The 25,375-nt window shown below is 36.8% G+C and overlaps 1 protein-coding gene across 3 annotated transcripts in view; it reads left to right on the top strand.

Annotated features, from left to right (window-relative positions):
• Nucleotides 1-25,375, top strand: part of ADGRD1 (adhesion G protein-coupled receptor D1) — a 151,310-nt gene that overhangs the window by 5,623 nt on the left and 120,312 nt on the right. For 2 of the 3 annotated variants that reach the window (XM_086623544.1, XM_086623545.1), the window contains exons 3-13: nucleotides 1,120-1,203; nucleotides 4,499-4,594; nucleotides 7,513-7,635; nucleotides 12,283-12,462; nucleotides 13,655-13,909; nucleotides 17,373-17,437; nucleotides 18,266-18,421; nucleotides 21,218-21,277; nucleotides 21,646-21,763; nucleotides 22,699-22,809; nucleotides 24,344-24,419. In XM_086623544.1, the coding sequence (XP_086479670.1) occupies nucleotides 1,120-1,203; nucleotides 4,499-4,594; nucleotides 7,513-7,635; nucleotides 12,283-12,462; nucleotides 13,655-13,909; nucleotides 17,373-17,437; nucleotides 18,266-18,421; nucleotides 21,218-21,277; nucleotides 21,646-21,763; nucleotides 22,699-22,809; nucleotides 24,344-24,419 (1,324 nt within the window). The remainder of the gene's footprint in view (nucleotides 1-1,119; nucleotides 1,204-4,498; nucleotides 4,595-7,512; nucleotides 7,636-12,282; nucleotides 12,463-13,654; nucleotides 13,910-17,372; nucleotides 17,438-18,265; nucleotides 18,422-21,217; nucleotides 21,278-21,645; nucleotides 21,764-22,698; nucleotides 22,810-24,343; nucleotides 24,420-25,375) is intronic. The other variant, XM_086623546.1, reaches the window with a different exon arrangement.

The raw sequence follows: 25,375 nt of genomic DNA, 5'->3' as shown, positions 1-25,375 counted from the left end.
CTACATTATTAATGCTCTACTCTTAAAATAGAATTGTTAACACAAACTTTGATTGTTTTGGGCAGCCCACTTGCAGTCAGATTTGAGCAGTCACATCTGCTAAAATCTGTTCAAACTCATCTACTAGACTGTGCAGATAAATCTGCCAATAGAAACCAGCAGATATTTTGCTTTATTCCAGCTTGTCCACCTGTTGCCAAGGAAGACAGAGCAAAATGTTCTCATCAGCCACGAGAAGCTGTTCTGGTTTTGGTGTAGTGGAGAAGGTTCTGAAGGAATAGCTAATGTTGTATGGGGAGGAATGAACTCTTTTCCATGTGCTGCTTAATATGCTGGAACCCCTTCTCTTGAGGAACATCAAATTCCTTTTGTGAAAGGAGGTTCTGCTCTATGACTGTTAAGGGGTGAGAGTTATCTGGAGACATTGGGAAGGATAGACTCTGCAGTAACAACTGGGCAGCCGCCTATACTCTCATCCACGTTGCAGCTCCTCCACCATTGAGTACTGCTGCTTACTATGTCTGACTATTATCTCTCCATAGAAGAACAAAGATGAAAAAACTCTTGGATTAATATAATCTGAAGGTGTTGCACTGGTTTTCCAGTGGGTTTTGGAGAGAGGATAAGATTCCTGGGAATGCTCTAACATCTTCTACTCCCTTGAACTTCAGAGAGCTGTTACCTTTGGAGGAGGCAGGAGCAGAAGTAGGATGCTATAAAGGCTAAACATCCCCTATGCGTTCCTTTCTAGGTGCTTTGTACTACCCACTGTGGTTAAATTTTTATAATTACCCTTGAATGACTCCTCAACTGTTAATTCAATGAATGCTGCCTGATACACTAGCAGAGATTTATCAGTTTGTTACACGTTTTAAGTGCAGTTAAAATAAAAATCAGTTGAGTTTTAAAAACAAGTTTTCTGTAGTGGTCAATCAGATATATGGCTTTAATCTGCTCTGCCATTTTGATTTATGATCTTGCTCATGTGCCGTATTTGATTTACATAAAATATCTTGTTTTACTTAACTTATTGACCACCTTTGTTCTCTTCTGTGGAGACTTGTTACACTCCTTGTTGTTCCTTACTTTAATAACCTTTTCATCTGTGTTTCTTGAAAGGGTTCAAAGTTCTCGCATCAGCTTCCCATTACTGGCCATTGGAAGACGTGGATGGAATTCATGAGTTTCGGGATACAAATGGAGGTAGACAAAGGATTCGTTGACAGTGGCAATAACTTAAGTATTTGTGGCAGTCTGTAAGTAGAAAGGGAGAAGGAAAAGTGAAAGGAGTTAGCTTTTGTACCACAGCAGTTGAAATTTTTTTTTTAATGTTTTTGCAGTGCTCTGATGTCCAAGTGATATTGTATTTGTGAACTGATTTTTATAGAGTATTCTCAGACGTTTTATGGGCTGTCTACGCGTTGTTAAGGTTATAAAGAGAAAAGGTTTATGATCCAAAGAGTCATTGAAATCACATTGTTATTAGTTGGTTTGGTACCTGCATAACATGCACTAATGCACTCAGTGACTGAGGTCTTTGGCTATGCCAGCAGTGAAGATTCCTGCTTCTTTTCGCTTTATGGAAGGAGTTAAATGTCCAGATTCTTCATGCACTTTTGAAAACTGCATGTAGTATCTATTGGAAGAGAAGTGTAAGATCTTATCGGAATACTACTTACTCATTTTTGTCTGCTTTTGGGTACTTGCTTAAAAGCAGTATTGCAGCATTAGTTCAAATTCTTTTTCCAATCCAGCAAAATCAAGAGAGGTTTGGTAAAGCAAAACTCTCACTGATTTAAAAGGGTCGGTTGTCAGGAATGCAGGATTCTAGAGGGAACGATATTAAAAGGCAATCTGATTGAATTCAGCAGTTTTCTGTTTCTGATGTTTCACATCAGGACCGAGAAGTGTGATGGGGACTTCCTGGGGATGTGCAGCTGATGTAATTAATGGAGCTTCAGCTGAGCCACTATTATCCCGTCGCAGTATTATGGGCTTGCAGGGCCGTTCCTTTCAGATGAAATTTTCAGCTATGCTCTGCCGCCTTCTGAGACTCAGAGGTCCCTTAGTAATTTTCACATGAGCTGTTTTTTCTCTTCTGACATTCTAACCAATTCCAAGTTGGGCTGATGTGTATTCCCCAGTATTTCTCACGCTATGGCTGACCACCTTGGCAGTTGAGCTAAACCGTTTTGTACTAGTGTGAGGGGTAGCTGCTGTGTTACTACTGGTGACTGTAATATCTGTATCTAGAAAGGTCACTGCAGAAGATTAAATCAAGAGTTAGAGACCTTTACAACATTACACCAAAAATGTTACAAAAAGGGCAAAGTTTTTACTATTTATTGCACAAAAATGACAATATCAATCTCTGTTTCTAAGTGGGGAAAAACATCCATAAGTATCTAAAACCTGTTATCCCAGAGGTGTTTTAAGTATTTTAAGCTTAAACTATGACCCATCTTTCAACAAAGTTTCTTAAAGGAATGAAATCAGCTGTCCAGAAATAAATCTGGGCAATATTCTGCTCCCATTAGAGGCTGATGACAGCATTCCTATTGACTTCAATAAGATCATAATTTGACTTACAAAAATTTACCATATGAGTTCTCTAATAGTGTGTTAAAGTAATTTTCTGACACTGGACTTGAGGTGGTTTCAAGAAGAATAAAGCACTCCATATCTAGCACTGTTTTGACACTCATGTTACAATGAAGTTGTTTTGAGAGTGCTTGAAAGTGATATATAAAACATAGCTGATTAGAAAATGACAACTGATGTTAGATTGTTTTTTCAAATTAGGTTAAATTACATTATTTCAGCAAAATTCAGAAATCTCTTCAGTAGTATCTTGGAAGACGTAAAGCAGAATGTATAACGTTCCTGATCCTACAAACTTTCACATACAGGAACAGGACTGGCTCACTTGAGCCATCTCGTTTGACTCCTATTATGACATTGTGTTAAATAACTTTATAAATAAGCCAGCTGCATGACTTTGAAAAAATTTTGGAGGGCTTTGTCTCACTATTATTTCCAGAGGAAGTCAGTAGCTGAAAGTCTTTTTCTCTGCAGTGCAGTTCTGACGATGTTGAAGTGGATAGTTCAAATTCTTCTCACTTGCTTATATTGTGTCTTATAATACACAGATATTTCAACTGCCTCCAGCAGAGGTTTTATGTGTCTGTCTGATATTTGACTTTGATATACAAGAAAAGCTTTCTTTATTGTTGTAATCTAAGGCAGGTGACAATTTGCTTGTTTTTGATACCATTCTGATTACACAACTCTTCTGTTTATTGCTAGAGTCTTTCTTGTTTTTTCCACTCATCATATCACGCAATTATTTTCATTCCATGTTTCTCCTCTTAAATCCCTGGAGCATCATAATCTGTCTGTCATGTTAATCCATTTTATTTGTTGAAGTCATTGTGTGTGAAGCCAGATTTATATCTCTCAATGCGTTTGTGTTGTGAGAGAGGGTGTCAGCAAATTAATTTTTTTTGTTATCTCAGCAGTGGAAGCAATTGAAGGGAAACAATCAACTTAAAATATAGAAAATAAAACAAAAAGTGGCCATGTTCAGTTTTTTCATCTGATCCCTTGTTTTCTGTGCATTTTTCTCTTGAGGTTTTTTTATGTGTAGGTTTTGTTTGTTTGTTTTTTGTTTCTTTTTTTTTTTTGAGACCATTTGCCTTTCCCTTCTGTGAGCTCAGTTGGTCTAAATCCCAAATCAATGTTTCTCTATTTGTTTTCATGGGCTTTCCATTAAGCTCTATTTGCCTGCCCAGGGTGAATAATTACAGTGTGCAAGATACTGTTAAATTATCAAAATAAGAAAAAAAAATAAAATCTTATTGTTAGATATAAAAAAGCTGGATTTTTTCCTTATGTTTAGATGGAATTTCCTGTATTTTAATTTGTGCCTATTGCCTCTTATCTCTCCACTGGATACAACTAAGGAGAGTCTGGCACTGTCTTTACACCTCCTGTCGGGTGTTTATACACATTGATAAGATTCCTGAGCCTTCTCTTCTCCAGGCTGAGCAATCCCAGTGTTCTCAGCCTCTTACTGTATTTGCTCCAGTATGTCCGTGTCCCTCTCATACTGAGGAGCCCAGAACTGGATATGGGACTTGAATTGTGCATAGCTTTTGCACCAGTATAATGATTTTTGTTATAATTACGGAGTTCCTTACCAGCATGATTATATTTCAGAGCCCTTCATTTGCAGTTGTACTTTTTATAGTCTTTTCTTAGTTACTCTAAGGAAAAAAAAAGCTTTAGTGAGACTGTATCTACTTAACTTGTGCAGAGGATATAACATTCATATGCATGCAAGCCCTTGGGAAAAATGGTTACGTGATAATTCTAAAGGCCACTGACCAACATCTGTGATTTGTGCTATGTTGAGAGATATGAACTGGTCAATTCATTACTGATTGTGTTTATTCATTGTTTTGCTTATTTGCTTATTTTCTTTTGTTGTTCCACCCAGCTCTAAGAATCCACAACTTCACTGTGCTTCCTTCCCATAACTCTACCTTTGTATATACCAATGACTCTGCCTACTCTAACTTCTCTGCAACTGTAGGTGAGGATTTCCATGTTTTTTGTTCTGCATTTGTCAAGCTGGGATGGTTCTTGTAACATTGGATTCAAAGTTAACACTGAGTTTTTGTTCAAGTGGTTGTGTGGTAAAGGTCTATTTACACTTACATTGGCATAGGTTATTGAAAAAGCACTCCTGCAAAGTTACCTGAATTACTCTGAACTAGTGGGAGAGGCATCCCCATGCTAAGCAGACCACCGGGAAGGAAGGAGGCACTCCAGTGCCTCTCCAAAACCTATAATTTTTGTAGTAAGCTTAAAAGAAACAGAGATGACATTTCAGAGGTGCATATAAGAACAAATAGATTGTGTTTTTTTTGTTTTGTTCTTGTCTTTCAAGGTTGGAAGGAAAAAGAAGCCATCTGTTTTTCACCAGTTCATAGTAATTTTTAAAGGACACATTAAGACAAATGCAAGCAAATTTGCAAAGGCTGAAAGTACGATCTTGTCAATCATGACATCTTTGATTAATATGTTTTTTTTTTTAAAGGCAAGAAAAACTCTGCATATATATGTTCTTTTAATGATTTTATTTTTCAACATCAAGACACCAGGAGTTAAAGCAAAGAACAGAAAATTACAACTCTCTAGGCAGAAACCTGACAGATTAGAAACTAGTTACATCTACACCAGTATAAGCTTAAAGGCATTTAATTTAAGTCACTAGGATTTATACTTGTGTAGGTGCAATTGAAATATGACCTCTTGTCCGCTTTACAATTGGGTATTAACTCACATCTAGTTGTTGGAAAATCTGACCTAAGGAGAAGGATGGAAATGGTAGAGTTGTCATTTGGGCTGCTCAGATACTAGGAGGTTTATATTAGAATACTAAACCCACTATTTTTCTGTTCTCTAACAGTAAGAGTGTCCTGGCAAATGTGAGCTCTGTTAATAATGAACTTCAAATAACCCTAATTCCTTTCAGTTCTTTCTTATCTGCTTTATAGACCATTTGCATAGTTCTCACATAATAAGATATATTCAATATGAACATTAAAGGATGACATCAATGGCAAAGGAAATGCTATGGAAACAGAACTGCGTTACCTTATAAGATTTATTCTGGCTAGATTAACTTAGAATTCAAGTGACTGAAGAAGAACTTAGAAATCTTTTCTTCACTCCATAATACACACTCAAATTTTTAAAAGAAACTAAATTTTATCTGCCAGTTAGAGACAGAACTTGATGACTTCTTCCTCAAAGGGAGGGGAAGATATCTGAAAACTGTGATATTTGCATTGAGATTTGGAATGAACTAAGAAAATACTTGGACGTACATTTGCTGAGGGCTACGCCGTGCTGTTGCTCTTTCCTTGAGTGGTGTTGTCCTACAAACGGGCCAGCACTGTGACTGCTGCCCTCACACCTGATGGTTGTCTACAGTTTAAAAATGAGATGTCCTTTTGCCTGTGTCCTCATTGCCTAAAGGGATGCACCATCTTGAAGCAGTGACAACATTTACGATTATCACTCTAGATAGATGATCTGTCCCTAGCACTGACTGTGCATCTTTGGCATGATTTGCGCTGTGCTTTGCTGTGCGAAAGGCTTCCATTAAGTCAGGTAGATATACAGCAACAAATACAGAGAGAAGTCCCTGATATCCCACCCTTCACATGTTTTAGACCATTCGTGTGCCTTCCTCATTTCCCCTTATGATCTCATTAGATTTTCAAATATCAAGCAGCACTTAGCTGGCAATATCTGCTCCTCAGAGCAGGAAAAGACTGTTTTCTTGTTGCTGGTGTTTTCTTTTGAGCAACTCTTCTGCTAACGCTTTTTCAGAAGGGATTACTGAGAAGAGTCTCAAAACCAAGGTCCTGAATCTTCACAAACTTTGCAGGAATCCATCACAAAGAATGGTATTAACATGAAATTCCAAACTGTCTGCTCAGAAATAGATGTATTATGTAGTGCAATGCAGGCTTTTCAAGGCAGCAGAATTTTTTTGATCGTGAATTCCTATTGTCCTCTTTGCTAAAATTACCTATTGTCCTCTTTGCTAAAATTAGTCCCTCTTTTTATCTTGGGACAAATGAGATGAACTTATCATCTATCAGCTGGACTCTCAGGCATTAGTGAGGTTTCCTGTAGTAAACCACTGTCATGTTTTTTTTCATGTTAAGAAGGCTCATGTGCTTTAGCTAGTAGGAGATGAATCAACAGTGTTTTTTCTTTAGGAGGGAACACAGGAAATCACAATCCAATCACAAGACAACTAGTCATTATCCATGTTAGACAAAGAATTTGCCTTTCCAAACGACAATGATGCCATACTAAAGAATGTCTGAAAAGGATACATGTTTCTGCCTTTTGAATATAGCTTGTCAAGTATATTTAATGGAATTATTTTTTTTAAATGAAATGAGGCTTTTGATCACAAAATTTTCTTTCAAAAAAATGAATAAACCCCCCTATTCTGTTACATTTTTGACTGAGTAAAGAATTTCTTCACTAACTCAGCCTAGCAGGAAGACAGAAATACCTCTATGATGTGTCTGGTATTCAGAACTCTGGGAAGCATAAAGTTTATTCAGATTACTTTGAAATAATTTTGGGGTGTATGAGTTCTATCAAGCAGTATAAGTTAATCAAGAATCTGAGTGATGGATATGAGGGTAACTTTTACAAACTTGAAATCTGTATGATTCTTAAAAAAAACAAACAACAAACCTCACCAAAACAAAAACAAACAACAACACCCAACCAAACAACAAATCCTCACCAAACTGAAACAAACAAACAAAAAAAACCCAAAAAGAAAAACAGTGACAACAAAAGCAAACATATCGTAGGGACAAGATAAACATACGAGGTGTATGAGCTTGTTAAAATTGTCTTTCCTGGAAGTTTTGATTTATATAAATGTGAAGATATATTTTGCTTTTCCTTTAGATATTGTAGAAGGAATGGTGAACAAAGGAATTTACGTCACTGAAAAGAAAGGAGTTACCTTTCTCTTCTTTGGAAGCTATCAAAATTCTTGCATTAGTAATCCAGAAGTTTGTGGACCTGAAGGTTAGTAAGTTCATTAATTAGTATTTACTTTTCTTTTGCTGCCAAATTATGTAATTCAATAATCATTGTTTCTTTCCTCATTGGAGTGAGCTCTCTAAAATTCTAGCTTGACACTTTTCTCTATTGACTTCTTAAACAATTGAGTGTTGATTGCTGAAAATTTAGTCTTTTCTAACTGCAGTTTAAATTAGAACTAATCACCAACTACTCAGATCAATTATCTACAGTATAATTAATTGAAACAAAAACAGAAATAAGCTTACAGTGCCCAGAATCTTGCCTTTGGCATTAAGATTAATTCCTACAAGAACTGCAGCTTGACAAAGAACTTGTCCTACATGTTTCAAATTTAGGAGACAGTTTTTCAGTGTGGACTCTTAGCAGGAAGTTTGGGGTTTGGTTTGAGTTTTTTAGATTTATCTTTGGAGATAAAATTTTTAAGTCTCTAGTGTCTCGGAATCCACTTATCCTTGTATGTGCTTAAATATTTTCATTCTATTTCTCTTTCCTTTCCTCTTTTTGGGCTAGGGTCACAAAATAACAGGTGCAATAAGGGGCACAGGTTTGACAATGTGTTGATTACAGAACATGGTTAAAACTGTATGTGACTGTCAAACCAAATATACAACTAGTCACTAGGATAAAACATTCACTAGAGATTTGAAATGCAGCAGAAATGGAAGGATCGATGGAAAATGGTGGCTTTTCATACATAGACTCCAGCAGTCCCTACTCTTAAGCAGTATTGTTAACACTGAATTTTCTTGCTTTTATTGGTTTAGGCTGTTGTTCAAATGGGTAACATTACTTGAAATAGGATTACTTTTTTTTTAACTGCTAAAGCAAGAGCTGTGTATGAACTTTACAAGAAAGTAGGAGAAACTCAGAGAGCAGATGGTACACGGCTATTACCTGAGAGTATTAGAAAAAGTAATTCAGTATCCTACACTAGGCATATTTTCTGTTACATGCTGTATCTTTTCATACTTTTTTTCATACCGCTGGGAAATAAAAATCATCAGTAAGTCATATTATTTCTACATCTATAGTATAACATAGTAATCAGAATAAATTATTTTTATAGTACCGGAGCACTCCCAGTGTCTCACAAACACGAACATTAAAAACATAAAACACTGAAATCTTCAGCAGATAAAATGTGAAGAGAAGACATCATATAAACAATAAATACTAAATCACTGTAGCAAGTATTAAAAAAAAAAAGGATAAAAGCCAACACCCTCTTATCTAAGAGAATGCCTTGGATTTTCTCCAAGTGAATAAAATCTGTGGCAATGATAAGATGTAGTTTTATTCAAACCTACTATTGCTTAAACATCCCTTGATGTTCATTGATTGCATTTGTGTGAAACTGGTGTTAAGTACTTGAGCAGAGAATGCTTTCTGAAATGATCCTGGGATCTTTTCGGATGAAATATTGCAATGTATGAAATAAAAATACCTGTATTTTTTCCTAGGCTAAATTTAATAACATTTCAGAACTGCTATTTTGACTTGAGAAAACAAATTTTTCTTGGTTTTGAAGTGTCAAAACAGTCTTCCCCTACTTTCCTTCTTTCTTACGTAATTTTTAAACAATGTTTTTCTGTAAGCAGTTTTGGACTCATTAAAGTGGCATTTTCAGTCACAAGAAACATTTGTGAAAGGTGCAAGAGAATATTCTCTTAATTATTAGTTTGAACACAGTAAGAGAAGTTGGACTTAGTCAACATATGTGAAGTTGAAATTTAAAAAAGAAAATAATTGTAAAAAGCAGTCCTATGCACAACATGGCATTTCATAAAGCTGTGTGTTCATTGTGTGGCTATTGTGTGCCTTTGATTTTAATTTTTATTTTTGGTGTTTCATGAACCAAATTGCACATAAGGAGGATTTAGATCCACAGTTTTCTTGTGGCTATGGGATGATCAATAGCTACAAGATAGTTCAATAGGATAGACAGTCAAAGATAGGGGAAAACTAGCTCCACTGCAGGCATGCTGTATAACTTGATCTGTCTACATCATTTAAACTTCATCTCTCAGCCTGTAAAGAAGGAATAACATCACTTCCATAGCTTTCAGAAACGTGGTAAAGCACTGGAAAAAGATTGAGAGACACTTTGACAAAGGAGTTGCCTTAATAGCAGTCATGGATTAACATGGTCAGCCTTGGTGACTCTTTCACCAAGGAGGAGAAGGATGGTGTGCACATACAAGGGGAATGCATGGCTTTCTGGAAAGAGGGTTGGATCAGTGTTTCAACCTGTTTTTGGTGTAGTAAAGAAGCTGAAATAAGAACTCAGGCTTATCTGCTGATGAAGGTGTTGCAACTTGCTTGCAATAGACCTCAAATTCTTCAGTTGGGAGTTCACAGCGTTTTTAGCTTTAAGCTCATATCCATCAATATCTAGCAAACTGAGACTGATGATGTTCATAAACTGATTGATTTCTAGGAGGCCAATGATAATTGATTAACATTTCTATGGTGGTTATTTTGTCATGTGTAAAGCATTTAGGGAATGGTGTATAGATGTAAATTGATGGGTGCTGTCATGAGGATAAACAGAAAGATCAGCTAGACAGGAAGATACTACCTAGTTAAATTATTTATTTTGAAGTAATATGATTTTTAACTTTTTTGCTAAGTTAATGTGACAAAAAGAATATATGAAATATAATTATGTTCCAGAGAGTAGCAGGGGGAATATTTCTGATGACTGTAGTGAGCTGTCTGAGGCTTTTCCGTGTTTAATCAGAAAATTATGAAACATATATATTAAAAAAAAATCTGTAGTTTTAACAAGAAATCTACCTAATAGTTTGAGGGCTTCATTAACTTGCGCTGGGCTATCTGGTTGCAAATTGGCAAAGTTCATACTGCCTGGGCTGGATGCAGATCTGCTAACTATAAAATCATCCAGCCAGATATTTTGACTGTATATCAAAAGAGCATAGTCAGCAAGTTAAGGGAAGTGATTATTCTCCTCTGTTCAGCGCTCCTGAGAGCGTATCTGAAGTACTATGTCCCATTTTTGTCGCCCGATATAAGAGAGATACTGACAGGTCAGTTGATGAATCTGCTGGACAATAGCAGGGGGACAATGTGGCATTCGAGGGAAGGCTGAGGCTTCTCCTTACACCATGAAGAAAAGGGAATGCTAAGGGCTATCTTCAACTACCTGATGGGTGGTTATAGAAGCAGATGGAGCTAAACAATCTTGTAGATGCAGAACGAAAATGTGACAAGCAACACAGGTGCGTTGTAGCTCAAGAGATGCTGATTAGATCTAAGGAAAAAAGTTTCTTTGCAGTGTGTGGCCAAGCATCAGGATGGTTTGCACAGAGAGGCTGTGCAATCTGCATCTGTGGTGACATTGGAATCTCAGCTGAGCTCTGAGCAATCAGATCTAGCTCTGAAATTGGCCCTGCTTTGAGCAGGCAGCTAAGACTAGGTGATCTTCAGAGGCGTTACCAACGTCATTCATGATGGCAAAACCTCTTCCACTTCTGTACTTCATAAACTTTTTCTCAACCTGCTCTGAACTCAGATTTTATTGTCAGCACTTCCTACTATAAATTCTTAGATGAACGTTTTTAGGAGCTGCTTTTAGTTGAGCCATTTTCATTGTAATTGCATTTGACTGCAGAACCTCTACAGCAGAGCCACTGAGAACTTCTGAAGTGCAAGGGGGGGTTGATTTGCTTCTTGTTTCAGTCAAGCCTTTTGAGGTAACATTTATTAAAGAAACAAGCCATCTTACAGAAATCGTATTTCTTCACTAACGTGCAATCTGAAAAGCCCTTTGATTTTACAGTAGAATAGTAAAATTTACTGTGAACAGGATTATTTGTGGACAAAGTTAATCACATGCACTTGCAGGATTGCACTTGCATTCTGGGAAGAATTCTTTTTGCGTAGGTGGGAACCTGAGAATTTTGACTGTGGCTCTGCATATGTTGCTGTCCCTTTCTTTTACATTGCTTCTCTGTTTTCAGCAATTATTGGAGCACTGAAGTGTGAAAACACAGGTAATAACACGCTTAGAAGAATTAAACTGCAATTAGCAATAGATGCTACTCAATGAGTACGGGCACGCTGGCAGCCAGTTGCAAGCTGCTGTTCCATCAGTAACTTGAAAGCAGCAGTGTGCTATTTCTGGCTCTGGCGTTTGGTGAACATCAAAAAAAGGTGTAGATACTGGTGGAGGATATGGAGATATGAGAGCAACTTGTGTTTTGAAATAAGAGAAGATCAGAGGAGGAAAAGAGGATCATCACAGGAGGGTGAGAAGTGTTAAGGAGACTGGAGAGAAAAGACAAAGGGAATGGAAGCATAAATTTGTCAGAAAAAAGGCTTCATTGCTTTTGGTGCTCAGAGAACTTTAGTTTTAACTGATAGAAGCCACTCAGGAAACAATGATTACTACTATGTGCTGAGTATGCATATATGATGCAAAATCAAGGAAGAGATGTTTTTTTTGATTTAAACTGTTAGAGCATTGTTGATTTTAAAAAATGCTGTCCTTTTTATGCTAGCAGATGATCTGTTCTCAAAGATATTCCTACTCTCTGTATTCTACAGTATTAGAAATTCTAATTGCGCTTGTTTTTTTCATTAAAATCTCCTCTCGCTTGCTTTCATCAGGAGTAACATTTTCTTTTTTCTGGAAGACTCAAGATAAGCAGGCTAAGTTTCTCCCTGCCTCTGGTGGACAAGTAGTTTCCAGTGGTTTCAAAATCTGTTCTAATGAAGGTGAAGGCTCGGTGGAATTTTACACCCGTGGGAATGCAATGATGAAGTGGAAAGCAAGCTTTAGCCCACCAGGTAAAGTTTAAATTTTTTGTAATTAATTTCTTTGTTATATTTTACTTTATTCTTGCAGAGAGATGTAGTGGTAAGAGCACAACTTCAGAAGAGAAGTGGATGTATAAAAATAGTTACAGAACTCTGTCATCAAGAATTCTTTTGATGGGGAGAGATAAAGTACAAACTGAAAAAAAGTGATATTTTATTATAGAACATTCAGTTACCGTCCTCTAATCCAACTTGCAGATGTTTCCAAAGTGAAATTCTTATTGACATCAATAGATTAATGAGTGCTTAGATGGAAACATGAGTGAAGAATGCAGGTTAGTCCCTGATGGTTCTCAGTATATTCTAAAACTGGCTATGTGGGCTGTATTCTACTGCCTCCTAAATTAAGACTTTGTTTGGTAACTATCTAACTGAGTGTTTGCTGCTTTGGTCATTTTGTTATCTGTTGAGTGTAAAGTTTTGCATGCCATGGCACAGTATTAATAAACATTTTGGTATATCACATATCTTACCACTTCTATCTAAACTGTGTATTGTTGGGGAGTGGTATAACCCAGCGTCTGGAACAAATTTTAGTCTTCTAGTAATGCCAATGCTAGTCACTAAATCTTTTCTTGCCTTACTTTGACTACCTGTACATTGGTAAAATAGAACTTTATAACCCCTTAGTAGCAGAGTTTTATAAAGCTTAATATGTCAGTTTAGAAATCTTATTTTAAGAGAAAAGCTGCTAAATGGTAAGAATAATTGGCACGTTTGTGCATTATCCAATCCAAGTTGAAAATTCATATTAAGTTTTCAGCCTCCCAAGTATAACAAAGAAACTGTGGGAACTTTTAATTGGTCTATTTGCTTGTTCTTCAGTTCTTGCAGTCTTTATGCAGTTCTTGCTGAACTGAGTTTTGAGACAGTATTGAAGAACCTTTAAATCTTGGCCAATAATACTTAGCAAGTGTAATTTATGAAACTGCAGTGAGCCCAAGTAAGAGTTCAGACAAAAGCTAACAGGCATTCTGCCAAAGTATGGGCTTCCCCATGGGTATAATGATTAATATACATGACATCAGCATTCCATAATTCACTCTTAGCACTTCCAATACAGCTCTGTAGCACTGCACAAGTCAGCAAAAACTTACTGAACAGGAAAGACTCTAAATGGAATTGATTCATGTATTTTGCTGTGACTTTTAATGTTTTGCAGGTCCTTATTGGACTCATATTCTCTTTACTTGGAAATCAAGAGAAGGACTGAAAGTCTACGTCAATGGAACTCTAAACACAACTGATCCAGATGGGAAAGTTTTCTATGATTATGGAGACCCCAGTGCAAATCTACTGACTGGGACAGAGGGGGATCAAACTAAGCGCTATGTGAATGGGGCATTTGATGAGTTCATTATATGGGAAAGGGCACTCACCCCCAATGAAATTGAGCAGTACTTTACAGCTGCTATTGGTGAGTTAAAGCTGACTTAAAAATACTTTGTGTGTAAGATTTGTGTTCATTTTACATCTTTCAGCTATTGACCGTAATTTTTAGAGGTAGAAAGTCAGGTATGAATGTCACCAAAGCGCTCACCTATCTTTGGATGTGCAGTCTCTTTATCCTGGGTTTTACCTCCTTAAAAATGTCATAAAAAATCATCAAGATGTGCAGTATCCAGCCATCGTTAGGTCCCCTAGGATCAAGAGAAGAAGAATAATTAGACTTGAGGCAGAACAGTATTGGGAAAGACTGCCTCCGGATTTCTAACTTGCACACTGGTTGTTATGTTACTTAGAGCCAAGTCAATCAGTGTATTCCAGCAGATGTGGATAATAATGGTTATCTCTCTAGTTCCTGGAATGATAAGGATTTATTAACTCATTTATGCTTGTGAACTAAAAAGACAGATATCAGCTGAAATGTAATAGAAAAGGCAAAGAATCAGGATTAGAACAAAGACTTAGAAGACTGGCCGGTAAACCCTGTATGTTGTTCTATGGTTTTTCATAATCAACTTTTGACTACAAGAAAGGCTGTTGCTATTAAGTGCATATGTGTGAGTAGCAATTAGAAAACATCCGTCTCGGGAATAAAGCTATGAGGCATCTGGAACATTTGGCTTTGCTGTCAGTGTCCCTGCTTTCATTTATTCTTACTGGGTTACTGAGACCTAAAGCAGTTACACCCGTAACTCTTGTGCTTTTTAAACCCATGGGAACAATTTTCACAATGGAAATTCTCTGAATAACACAGAGCTTCTAATGCATGCCTGGAAATGAGAATGCATGTGTTTGTGACTTCCAGGTTTAATTATAGCAATCAAATAAATACAAAATATATTTTATAAAAAAAAATATAAACTAGTTTATGTAGAATTCAAGTCACTGAAAAGTCCTTCATCTGATATATAATCAAGCAGTCTATTTGCTTTGCCACACAAATAATAGCAACTGTACTCAAGTTCTTTATTTTAAAACCTTTTTATTTTAGGAAGTGATTCCTATGAAAGTCTTCAAAAATTCTGGTTGGGAGAGTATTCATTTGATACAGGAAATAGTTTATAAAGTGTAAAACTTTTTTTTTTAAATATTTTAAATGTTCTGGTCAAGTTGGAAAAAATGCTTTTGTATTTGACTGTTGTATCTTTCACAACAATCTAGGGTTACTATAACACTACCCACTCAAAGCTACCATAAATCACGTTCTTTCATTTAGTGTAACTCAAGAAGAATGTTATATTGTTAAACTCAAGAGCAGTAGTTTTCAAATTGACCTGATTCATCTATATGTGTGCCCTGTCTCACTGTCAGAGAAGTATGACTTATATAAATACACAGAGAACTCTTTTTTTTTTTTTTTTTTTTTAACCCCGTGAATTCTTATGAACTCACAGCAACCTCCTCTGGCACCCTCCACCCTCCCATCTTCAGTCTAACAAATAATCAAGGCATCATGGAAAGCTCTTTCCATGAATGCAAATACTGTTCAGGACTTAAGTTTCTACTTCTTTCCTCTATACTTTTGTTTTGAAAATATCTGGTTGCTGGACATTAATGCTTATAGCTTGCTTTTGAAATGCTGCAGAAGGAGTTGGGCCCTTGGATTCCGCTAGAGTCCTTATTTTTAGAGCTGTACAGAATTTTGCCTATATCTTACCTTTCAATCCCTGCTGATTTTTAGAAGACTGTATAGCAAACTCCCCGATTTATACACTGAGATGTTCATGCTGTGAGATCTTGTGAGTTTACTGCAATTTGCATGACATTAGGTGTTTGCTGATCTGGAGCTATCAATTTTCTGTGAAAAATAAATTCCTAGCCTCTTAATTGAAAGTGAAACTTGATGTGTATTTTCAAGGGGCTTAGGAATTAAAATGTAAAGGGATGCCAGGAATACATATATTTTTTGTAAGTGTGAAGAATTTCGCAGCTAATATTATTTTAAAGTACTCAGGTGATTTGAAGCACTTGAGAAATGTATTGAATTTTTTGCTTTTTCCTTCAAAGTAGTAGACTGATTGGATTTTTATAAGATTTCCAGTTTGATGGATGTAGTTAGAACATTCTCAGAGGAAGCAATGGATATTACAATACTAATCAACATAGTAAACAACAGTTATTCTTGGTATCTATTTATTGACTGTGGAGGACTTGAAGGAGGGTTGAAGCCAGGCTAATGTGGTTTGACATAAGAAACTTAATAGGACAGCCTGGTTTTTAATAGAATGAGTAACCATACTCCTTTTGGATCCATGAGGAAAAAATGTGTCCTATATATGCAACTACTCTTTGATTGTGCTGAAATACCACACTCCTGGCAAATATAAATTCTTGGTATGACATAGATTAGAAGAAAATTTTATTTCTCTATCACAAATGACCAATAAATCCCTTTGCACAGAAAGGAATCAATATTCTTAAAATGGAGCAACTGGAAACCATCCAAAATTGAGTTTATTCTTTCTCTCTCCACAGATCATTTATGACATGCTCATATGGTAATTTTCAATGGATATAGTGCTAAGTAGGTGACATTTATTAGTAAAGCTTGTCTGATTAATAGCAACCTCACTGTTTCTTGAAACCAACTTGCAAACACTTAATTGAGACATTATCTATAACGTACTCAAACTGCTAATGAAGGTGCTGTTTTGACTTCTTGACCTCTGTTTGTTTTATGCAAAACTGGCATGCCCCAAAAGCTTCAGTATACCACCATTTCTACCAATGTTCTTTTATTGGAGAGTGCCTTAGTCTTGCTGCAAACAATGGAAGTATTTCTATTTCCTTTGAATGTTTCTTAAAGTTTTTTTTTAATGTGGAACAGTCTTTCTGAACTTACCTTCATGGATGTGATTTCATTTGGCACTCAAGCAATTTAGACTCAAGATACAAGTAAACATTAGCATTTGGAGATCATAGCTGAGACTTGAGTCTCATTTTTTCAGTGTCTGTGTGTTCCCAGTCCTAGTTTGTCACGTATACAGAAATACACCAAGGCTGTATATGAAATTGTCAGAAGTGCCTAAAGATTGTTATTTATTTCTGATAAAACAAAAGATTAAAAAAAAAAATCCCTAAATACTTTGCATAAATGTTGGAGGAAGAGCTAGAGAAGGAAGATGGATGCAATGTTTTAATTATAAAGTTGTCCTTTTTTAATTGAGATAAAACACTTGAAATATCCTGTTTGCAAACAAAGGTTTAAGTGTTTAAGACTTAGACTAAATTGCAAGGCTCATCTACATAAAGAAATAAAATTGATGAGAGAATCAGTAAATGAAATGCTTTAAACAAGCCCATGTAGCTATGGTTCTGCAAAGAAGTCAAATGCACACAACAGTAAATATGTTACTTTCAGTTGGAACAGATTCAACCTGCAGTGGGAGTATCCGATTTGTTAACACTGTCATTTGTGTATGTATTTTCCCCAGGTGCACAAGTTTCACTTTCTTCAACACTTCCATCATCTGTGGTGACAACTACTACAAAACCTGTGGTAGGATAGTCCTCATAACTCTTTTCTGTAATGTCAGAATGTGTATATATCAGAGTTACAGACCTTCCTCTCTTTACAGTTTTTATTAATGGCACTTGTTTTACTACCCTGATTATAAACACACTCAGATATGCACAGGGAGAATTTTTAGCCACTGTGGGAAGATGGGAGTGCTACAGAGCTCTTAATGTAGGACAGATAAAGGGAATTCATTGTTAAATAAAAATATTTTCAATGTTAAAAAAAAAGGAAAAAAAGAAACTTTTGAAATATTTCAATGAACTTGAAGGTAACAGGACATTCAAAAACATTATTCTGATTTTTCTTTTTATTTCCTTTAAAATTAGGAAAAAAATTCTCACCACAATAACAAAATTAGTTTCCACCTGTTTAGTAAATATGTAGTGAAAAAGATTAAAATAAAATTAATTTTTCATATGAAGACTACATACAATTAGCTGTAATCAGCCTATGTGCCATTACCTGTTGCAGTGTGTTTTCACTTTCTCGCTGTCTGCATTGTCAAAGTTCTATTAGTTTTCTTCTTGTTCACAGAGGCTTTCAGGAAACCATGGCAGATAAGACCTGAATTACTAATGAAAAAATGAAGCTGTGCCTGTATAAACTATTTGGGTTTTTTATATATATATTTGTTAAACTATATGTATACATCTATCCGTGTGTTTTCCTTTTCCCTTAGCTTATGTAGCCTCCTGTGTGTAACCACAGGAGTCTACTATGCCTCAAACTCCCAAAATTTTGGGCTAAAACAATAATTAATGACTGCCATACAGAATAATTTCTGATGAGTTGTATCTCTCTCTGCAGCTCTCTACAAACGTCTATCATCCCATCATAACTAATCTGACCGAGGAGAGAGGGAGCTTTCGCTCCCCCGACACCATGCTGGGCTACCTGGAGAATGTGTTCTTCAGCTTGCCCAACAAATCCTTGTCAGCAGATACTGCTCTAAGCTTGGCAGAGGTAAGTGTCTTTCACATCTATGTGTGGAGCCCAATGACCCTGAAATTGCTCCAGAAGCTGGAATATCGAATGCAGCTTTGACAGTTTTTGCTGATTGCAGAAAATACATATGAAAAAAAGCAGTAGTTATTTTAGGGAGTAGCAGAAGGTGAGCTTCAACCAGAGAAAATAGTTTAAAGATCTCATTAGTTCCTGGGGATATTATTTAACACATAAATTATAAATACCTGAAACCATGACCACACATCAAAAATAACTATTTAGTTCAGCAGAAAACAGAGGAGGAAAAAAGAATTTGTTCATTTTTTTCAGCTGTTAAGTGTTTCTAATGAAGAATACATAATTCTGGGAAAAAAAATCAGCATTTCTCTGCATGGCCCAGCTGATCCAAAATGCAGCAGAGTTTGACAGTCATCTGTCAGGTGTAGGACCTAAAGGCACCGTCATCAGAGTAGTGACAGCACAAAACGGAGGCGTGCATGAGCTGATAGCAGGCTAACGTGGGTGCAGGGAGCATTCCAGTTGTGGCTGTATCAGTCTGGTCCCGGGTAACTGCCCAAGTACAAACTTGTAGCTTATTATCTTTGAAATTCACACCTGCACTAGAGGGTTAAAAAGTTATTTGTTACTGCTGTCTGCCCAAACTTTTGTTGGTGTTTTTTGCTCCTGAATTAAGCATGGGGCAAGTTGTGCCTCTCCTCCGGCTTCTCTTTTTGCAAAAAGTTGTGTATTATTCTTATTGGACTCTGCAACAGTAGAGGCACGTGCTCAACTCTGCGTTGGAGGTGGAAAGCTGTGGGAGAGGGCCAGTTTGTGATGGTGCTGTCCTCAGTTTTTGTGAGTCAATAGCTTTCTCTTGCACTGCGTTCCAGTCACAGCCAGGACTCCTGTGCAGACATACCACAAATCTGCATTGAAACTGGTTCATGGGAAGATCAGGTCCAAAGCTTAACTGAGTAATTTATTTTTTGTTTAAGCTAATCTATGAAGAAGAAAAAAAAAAAAGAGGGGGTGGGTGTTTTGTGCAATGTGAGCTGAGGACAAGGGGTCATGTTCCGCTCACATAAAGTTAGCGTTCTGTAAAATGATGGGCATCTAATTCCCTGATTTCAGCAGGCTAGAAAACTATTATTACAGTAATCAGCTCTGGCCTCACTGGTGATTGTTCCTTTAAGCCTGCAGGTAATACCAGGGTGCCAAGGATTATTTACTCAGAGAAACAATATGAATAAATACTTCTGAAAACTACATGGACAGCAATTGATAGGTTTGTGTTAAAAGCTCAGCATTTGCAAACTGTAAAGCTTGGATTTCATGGATCACAGTTTAATATGTAGCAAAAACCCTTCTAAAAAGCTCTAATACGTTGTTTCCTTTGTTTTGCTGAAAATTTGTTGTGGCTCTAAATTGAAAATGGAACATCGTCCTGTCAGATATCGTACCTGTTTCCCACATAATTTCAGTTGCCATTTGATTGCTCATTCGTGCTATCTGATGCTGCTTTGTGTGCCATGAAAGTGATTTGCAGACAGAAATGTGGGACATGATTATCTTTAGCAAAGCTATTTTGGGAAGTAAACACAAGAGAGTCCTGATCGTACATACAGAGTGTCGTTTGGCAGATTGATGGTTGGGCTTTGTATTGTCTGCAGCTAATTCCCTGAAAGACAGGCACTGAGCATGCATGCTGTTTTCTGTAAAGTTATCTCTGTCCTGATTGTCATATGCCTCACGGCACAAGAAAATTTGATTTAAGTGATATGCAATAAACTTTCTGATTACTGATGCACATTTACAATGCATTGCTTCTGACAAGTCTGACTTGTGCTTTCTGGCTGCTCTGCTCAGTAGCTCCAGCATTCCTGCTTTCCCTCCCTTTTCAGTGGTCTAACACATCCTTTTTGGAATAATTCTGGAGTGATGCTGTGACCTCAAAAGGGATACTCATCGAACGCTCGGGGCAGTTTTGGCTAGGTCCTGGATTTAGGCTGACATCTGTGAAAGCCAAGTAGAATTCCACACTGAATGTTTGAGAGGAGCTGCAAGGTTTGTGCTGCCCAAAATTAAGCTCATATAGCGAAGTTCTGGTACTGCCCTGTGTATTATGGCTTGTAAGATTATACTCAGAAAAGTCTTGCAGCTTTCTTCTACATTCCTCAGTGGAACTTTTCTATATTCAATTAGTGCTTTTAAGACATTTTAACAGAGAAGTTTAAGCAGGAGATGTGGAGTTTTTTCGTTTAATTTTCTGTGCTCCCTTTTCTCCTTCTATTTGTCTTCACCAGCAAGACTGATTAGGACAGGGACTGTATCATGCTGAGCAGTTGAACAGTGCCCACCATAACAGATCTTGACCTCTAAACCAACCTTTAAATGCAAAAGTTAAGCAGATAATAAATTGTACGAGTGATGGGACTTAGTCTAGTACTGTTGAAATATCTGTTCATCTAAGACTAAAAGAGATACTAATGTCAATGAGTTTAGATAAAATGGGAGAGTAAGTTCACTTTTGTCTTAGTTCCAGTGTTGTCTCCTCAGCTGTAATATAATGATTGCACTTTGGGAGTTTCACAGCAGTGTTACTTTTAATAAATAAACTATTACTTTAAAATGTCACCATACAGAACCTGATGAGAATGCTAGCAGGTAGAGATGAATCTGTGACTTGAATGAAAATGAGCTTGTCATCTTAAAATAAAGCTAAGAAAATCCTAGCAGAGATCTGCCTTGGATCCTTACCAGGAGATGTAGCTGATTAATAAATAATCAAATAATATGGCTTTATTTATCTTTTAGGCATTTTTAAAAGCTATTGAAGACTTTCTGTTATTGCCCAACCAGGTTGATGTACCAGAGGTAAGACAAATGGGCTTGGATTTGTAGGTTACTTTGGTTGCATAATTTCATATGGATAGCAATGCAAATGGTTGCCTGCATTTTTCTTCATGTTAGGACTTTTTGACAGTATGACTTATTTCCTCATACGTCACTTTGATATTGGCAGTAAAGATCCACAGACAAAACAATTATAGTCGGGATCTGGGTGGCATCAATCTGTGTAACGTTTTATCCACTATATGTGGAAAAGTTTGTGGAAAAAGTCACGTTCGACTTTGAATGGTAGAATGATGAGTCACAAAGGAATTTAACATGGCACCCTGGCATTTTGTGCTATGAACTGCAATTTCTTTTGTTGTAGAGTCTTCTCTCTCTTCTTCCCTCAGACCGCTCACATGTTTGGAAGTTTAATTCAAACTATTGATAGTGTGATGGGTCGTATGACGTGCAATCTGGACGAAAACTCATTACCTTTAACTGTTGAGGGCACATCATCTGTGGCAGGTAGGATTTAGCAGAAACGTTCTTTTTTAACTGTCTGGATGTCCTAAATGCTTCTGTCCTTTAGCCTCTCCTTTGCCAACATGAAGGAGGAAATCAAAATACGTAATTTTCTCTTTTGAATATAAAACAGTGTTCCAATTGTAGAAAGATGACTGTGTAGTTAGTCCAGAGGTAATCAGCTTTGACTGTACTTGAACTTCCTTGAGGTTATTTAGGGAGGGGTTTAGAATATGAATTCTAAGAAATGAATCTAGTAATACCATAATATACTAATAGGCAATTCAAGGGCCTAGAGCTCTTATGTGGCACTTCAAATTTGCAGATGTCTGGATGCTACAAAAACCTTATTTTTTGCAAGGTTTTTGCAAGAGATTGCGAACAAGAGGAATAGTTTTGAGCTTTTAGGATAATTTAATTTTCCTGCTTTTTAGAATCTTAGCACCCTAATTTAATTTGTGTCTTTGGATGCTACAGGTGGCAAAGGTAATTTATCTGTTCTGGTGTTCTGCTCTGCCTTGTTGAGACCTGTGTGAGGGGCCAAATAACCTGAGCAGTCACCAGTAATGTTAATCATTGCACATACTCTCTTGGACATTGGCATTCTCAAATGGGACAGTGGAGATCTGAAATAATGCCTTCAAATGTCAGCAGAAGAGCATGTTATCAATCTGTTTTGCTTGCCCTGGTAAGCTCAGTGTTTCAGCGTGGGTGAAGTGATCCATGGTATATTAACAGCATGCGTACCGCCTTCTCTGTCGTAAAGGAGTCAGATATAAAAGGCAATTTTATACTCTGGAAATTTACTATATTTTCTGCAAACATCTGGGGTTTTAAATTAAAGACTTGCAATAGCTATTAGGGAATTCTAGTTAAATAATCGAGTAGGTTGTAGAAGTTATTGATTTTATCATATTTTTGTTTGGGTTATCGCACAGATTACACCTTGATCAAAATGTATCCTCAGACCCTGAATCTGTCCCACTATCAATTTCCATCTGGAGGACAGAATTATGTTTCCATTCCCTGTGAAGCTTTTCATGAGAAAGGTAAGGAAAAACTTAAAGGGAAGAGCAGAGTCATGTAAACAGGATATCAAGAAATGATCTTGCTTGAAAACAGGTTTTGGTTTGCTCTATTTTTCCAATAATTTCATAAATGATTTTTAATCATCTGAACTGGTTACTTTTAAGAAATTCCAGGTTGTCAGTCAGGTTTGCTTATCCTTTTGTGCAAAATCACTCTTAAAATGTTTGAAATTAAACTATAAACTGATAAGTTTAAGCAAGAGCAGCTGCAGAAACAGAATAAACATGTGAACTACAGTCAAGACAAAAAGGCACAACTCAGAAATCCATACCTAGGCTAAAATTTTAATAATCTCAAAAGCAAGGTATGGCAAAAATCTGAAGCTGTAGTCAAGACTCTAAAACAATGATGTTTGACGTTAATTATCTATGTTGTAATTGGGGATTGCAAGAACCTATTTACAAAAACATCTACCTGCATCCTCAAGTCTTTGAAAACCTGACTCATGTGCCCTAAATTCCAACTGCAGAATTTACACACTGCAGCCACCTCTATTGAAGGTTGGTCCCTGTGCATAAAGTGCAAAGTTAGCTGCAGATAACCTGCCATGAGATATTCTCTAATAATTACTGAACTGTGTGCCTGATTTGTGATGACAGCTTTGTTTCTTTGCACTGGCAGGGGGCTCTGGCTGGAGGCTTCACTGCTAGTGCTCTGGGGCTTGAATAACTATAATTGCAAGCCAACTTGTAATGCCAAAAATAGCATGTGAGAGGACTTTTTTTCCTTTCCCACTTATAAAGTTTCTCACCATGCTGATTTTTTTTTTTTTTCTTCAAAACATTATCATGCTTGGTATCCTGAAATGATCCAGCCCATTAAATGTTTAACTCTTTTTCCAGCTAAAGCTCACTTCTGAGCAATTTCAGCCGTTACGCTACACTTCTACACTGTCCAAATGAGCTAACCGAAGAATTTATTATTCCACCTTAAGCAGTTGACACTATAAATACTTGGAACCCAGCAAAAGGGATAGTAAAAAACATCTGTGTGGCTGACACTTAGAAAATATGTGTCTGTCTCTTCATTCAGGTGCTGGAGAACCCATAAATATTTGGAATGCAGGCAGCAGACAAGCAAAGTGGAAATTGGTTGCCTGTGTTTGAGGTTCATAAACTGCCAGTTAATGTAGGTGGTGGTGAAGTAGCCTTGAGATTACTGTAGCTACCATTGAGACACTGACTCTGGTATATCATGCGACCCTTTCTAGTGCTATGTGGGGGATTTATAACTGACAACAGATTAACAACTTATTTTGGAAGTACAGTTGCACAGGGCAGACTTATTATTTTACTTTTAATATGTCTTCTGTGTCATACTGCAAGATGTTCATGCTTTTTCACTTACTTAGCATAGGCAGAAATCTACTAAAGCAAAGGTATGAAAGTCTACAGAAGTCAAGGCTCTTAATTAACATGGAGTTTCAGGTCTAGGAGAGAAGTCTCTTTCTTAAAACTGTTGCTCTGAGGAATAACCCCTGTTCCCTTTTCACAGCTTGGGTTGCCATTGTCGGCCTGCTTTACCGTAACATGCATTATTTCTTTCATAATATCGACCCTATGGATACCAAGTAAGTATCTCAGACTTCTCATGCTGTAACAGCTTGTTTATTACCTTAGTGGTATACCTTTATAACAGTCATGTCATTATCAACTGTAAATAAATTACGAGCCATAATCCTGATTCTGCAATATTGAGGACACTTAATCATTAACTAGAGAGAGATTAAAGCTTACATGAGATATTTTATTTTATGTTGTAGTAAAATACATTCCCGTAGCGACATGTTTGTCTTTTTGTCTTCCCCTTCCATTCATCAGATCTGATATTAGAATTTCATAATTTTAACCTGTCTCATAAAAGGAAATTACATCTTTTCTCCTGACATATATAAAGATAAAGCTTGCATTTAAATGGAACGAGTGAAAAAACATCACATCCCTCTTTAGATAAAATCTGAATCCTAATCCTAGAAACCTGTAAGGTAACAGGAGACCAGGCAATGCTTTAAAGACTTGTTGTTTTATATGCTGCATTAATGAAATCATTAGCAGATAAGATAAAGTAAATAAATGCAGAGCTGTATACCTCTCAGCAATACAGTTCCCCAGGGAATGTTGCAAGGTCATTCATGTAAATCATTACGCTTTCCTTTTAAGCTACTATGACTTTTGTTTTTTGATCTTCACTAGGGTACATAGATGAGTTTACACTTTCTCTCAGTCTTTTCCCATCTGTGACTTTTCACGGTGTTGTTTATGACAGCAGAAGGAAAGATGCAGCATCTCATCTGCCGTGAATGGCAGAGATTACCTTCCTTCCTTTACGTGCAGTTACACCAAAGGTTGTGATCACGGAAACTCATTTGTGAACTTCAGGGTAAAGAATCCTGGCTTATGACCAGGCTGATCACGCAGCTATTACTAAATAGCATTTTTAAACCAAGTAGCAAGCTGGACTACTGTTTACCCTGCACTCTCAAAAAAAGAGCACTTAGCAGGTGGCTGTAAAGGAACCACATAATTA

This window comes from Tauraco erythrolophus, chromosome 19 (genome assembly GCF_009769465.1).
Source record: "Tauraco erythrolophus isolate bTauEry1 chromosome 19, bTauEry1.pri, whole genome shotgun sequence".
Classification (NCBI taxonomy): Eukaryota; Metazoa; Chordata; class Aves; order Musophagiformes; family Musophagidae; genus Tauraco; species Tauraco erythrolophus.
This window is presented reverse-complemented; position numbering and strand designations above follow the sequence as displayed.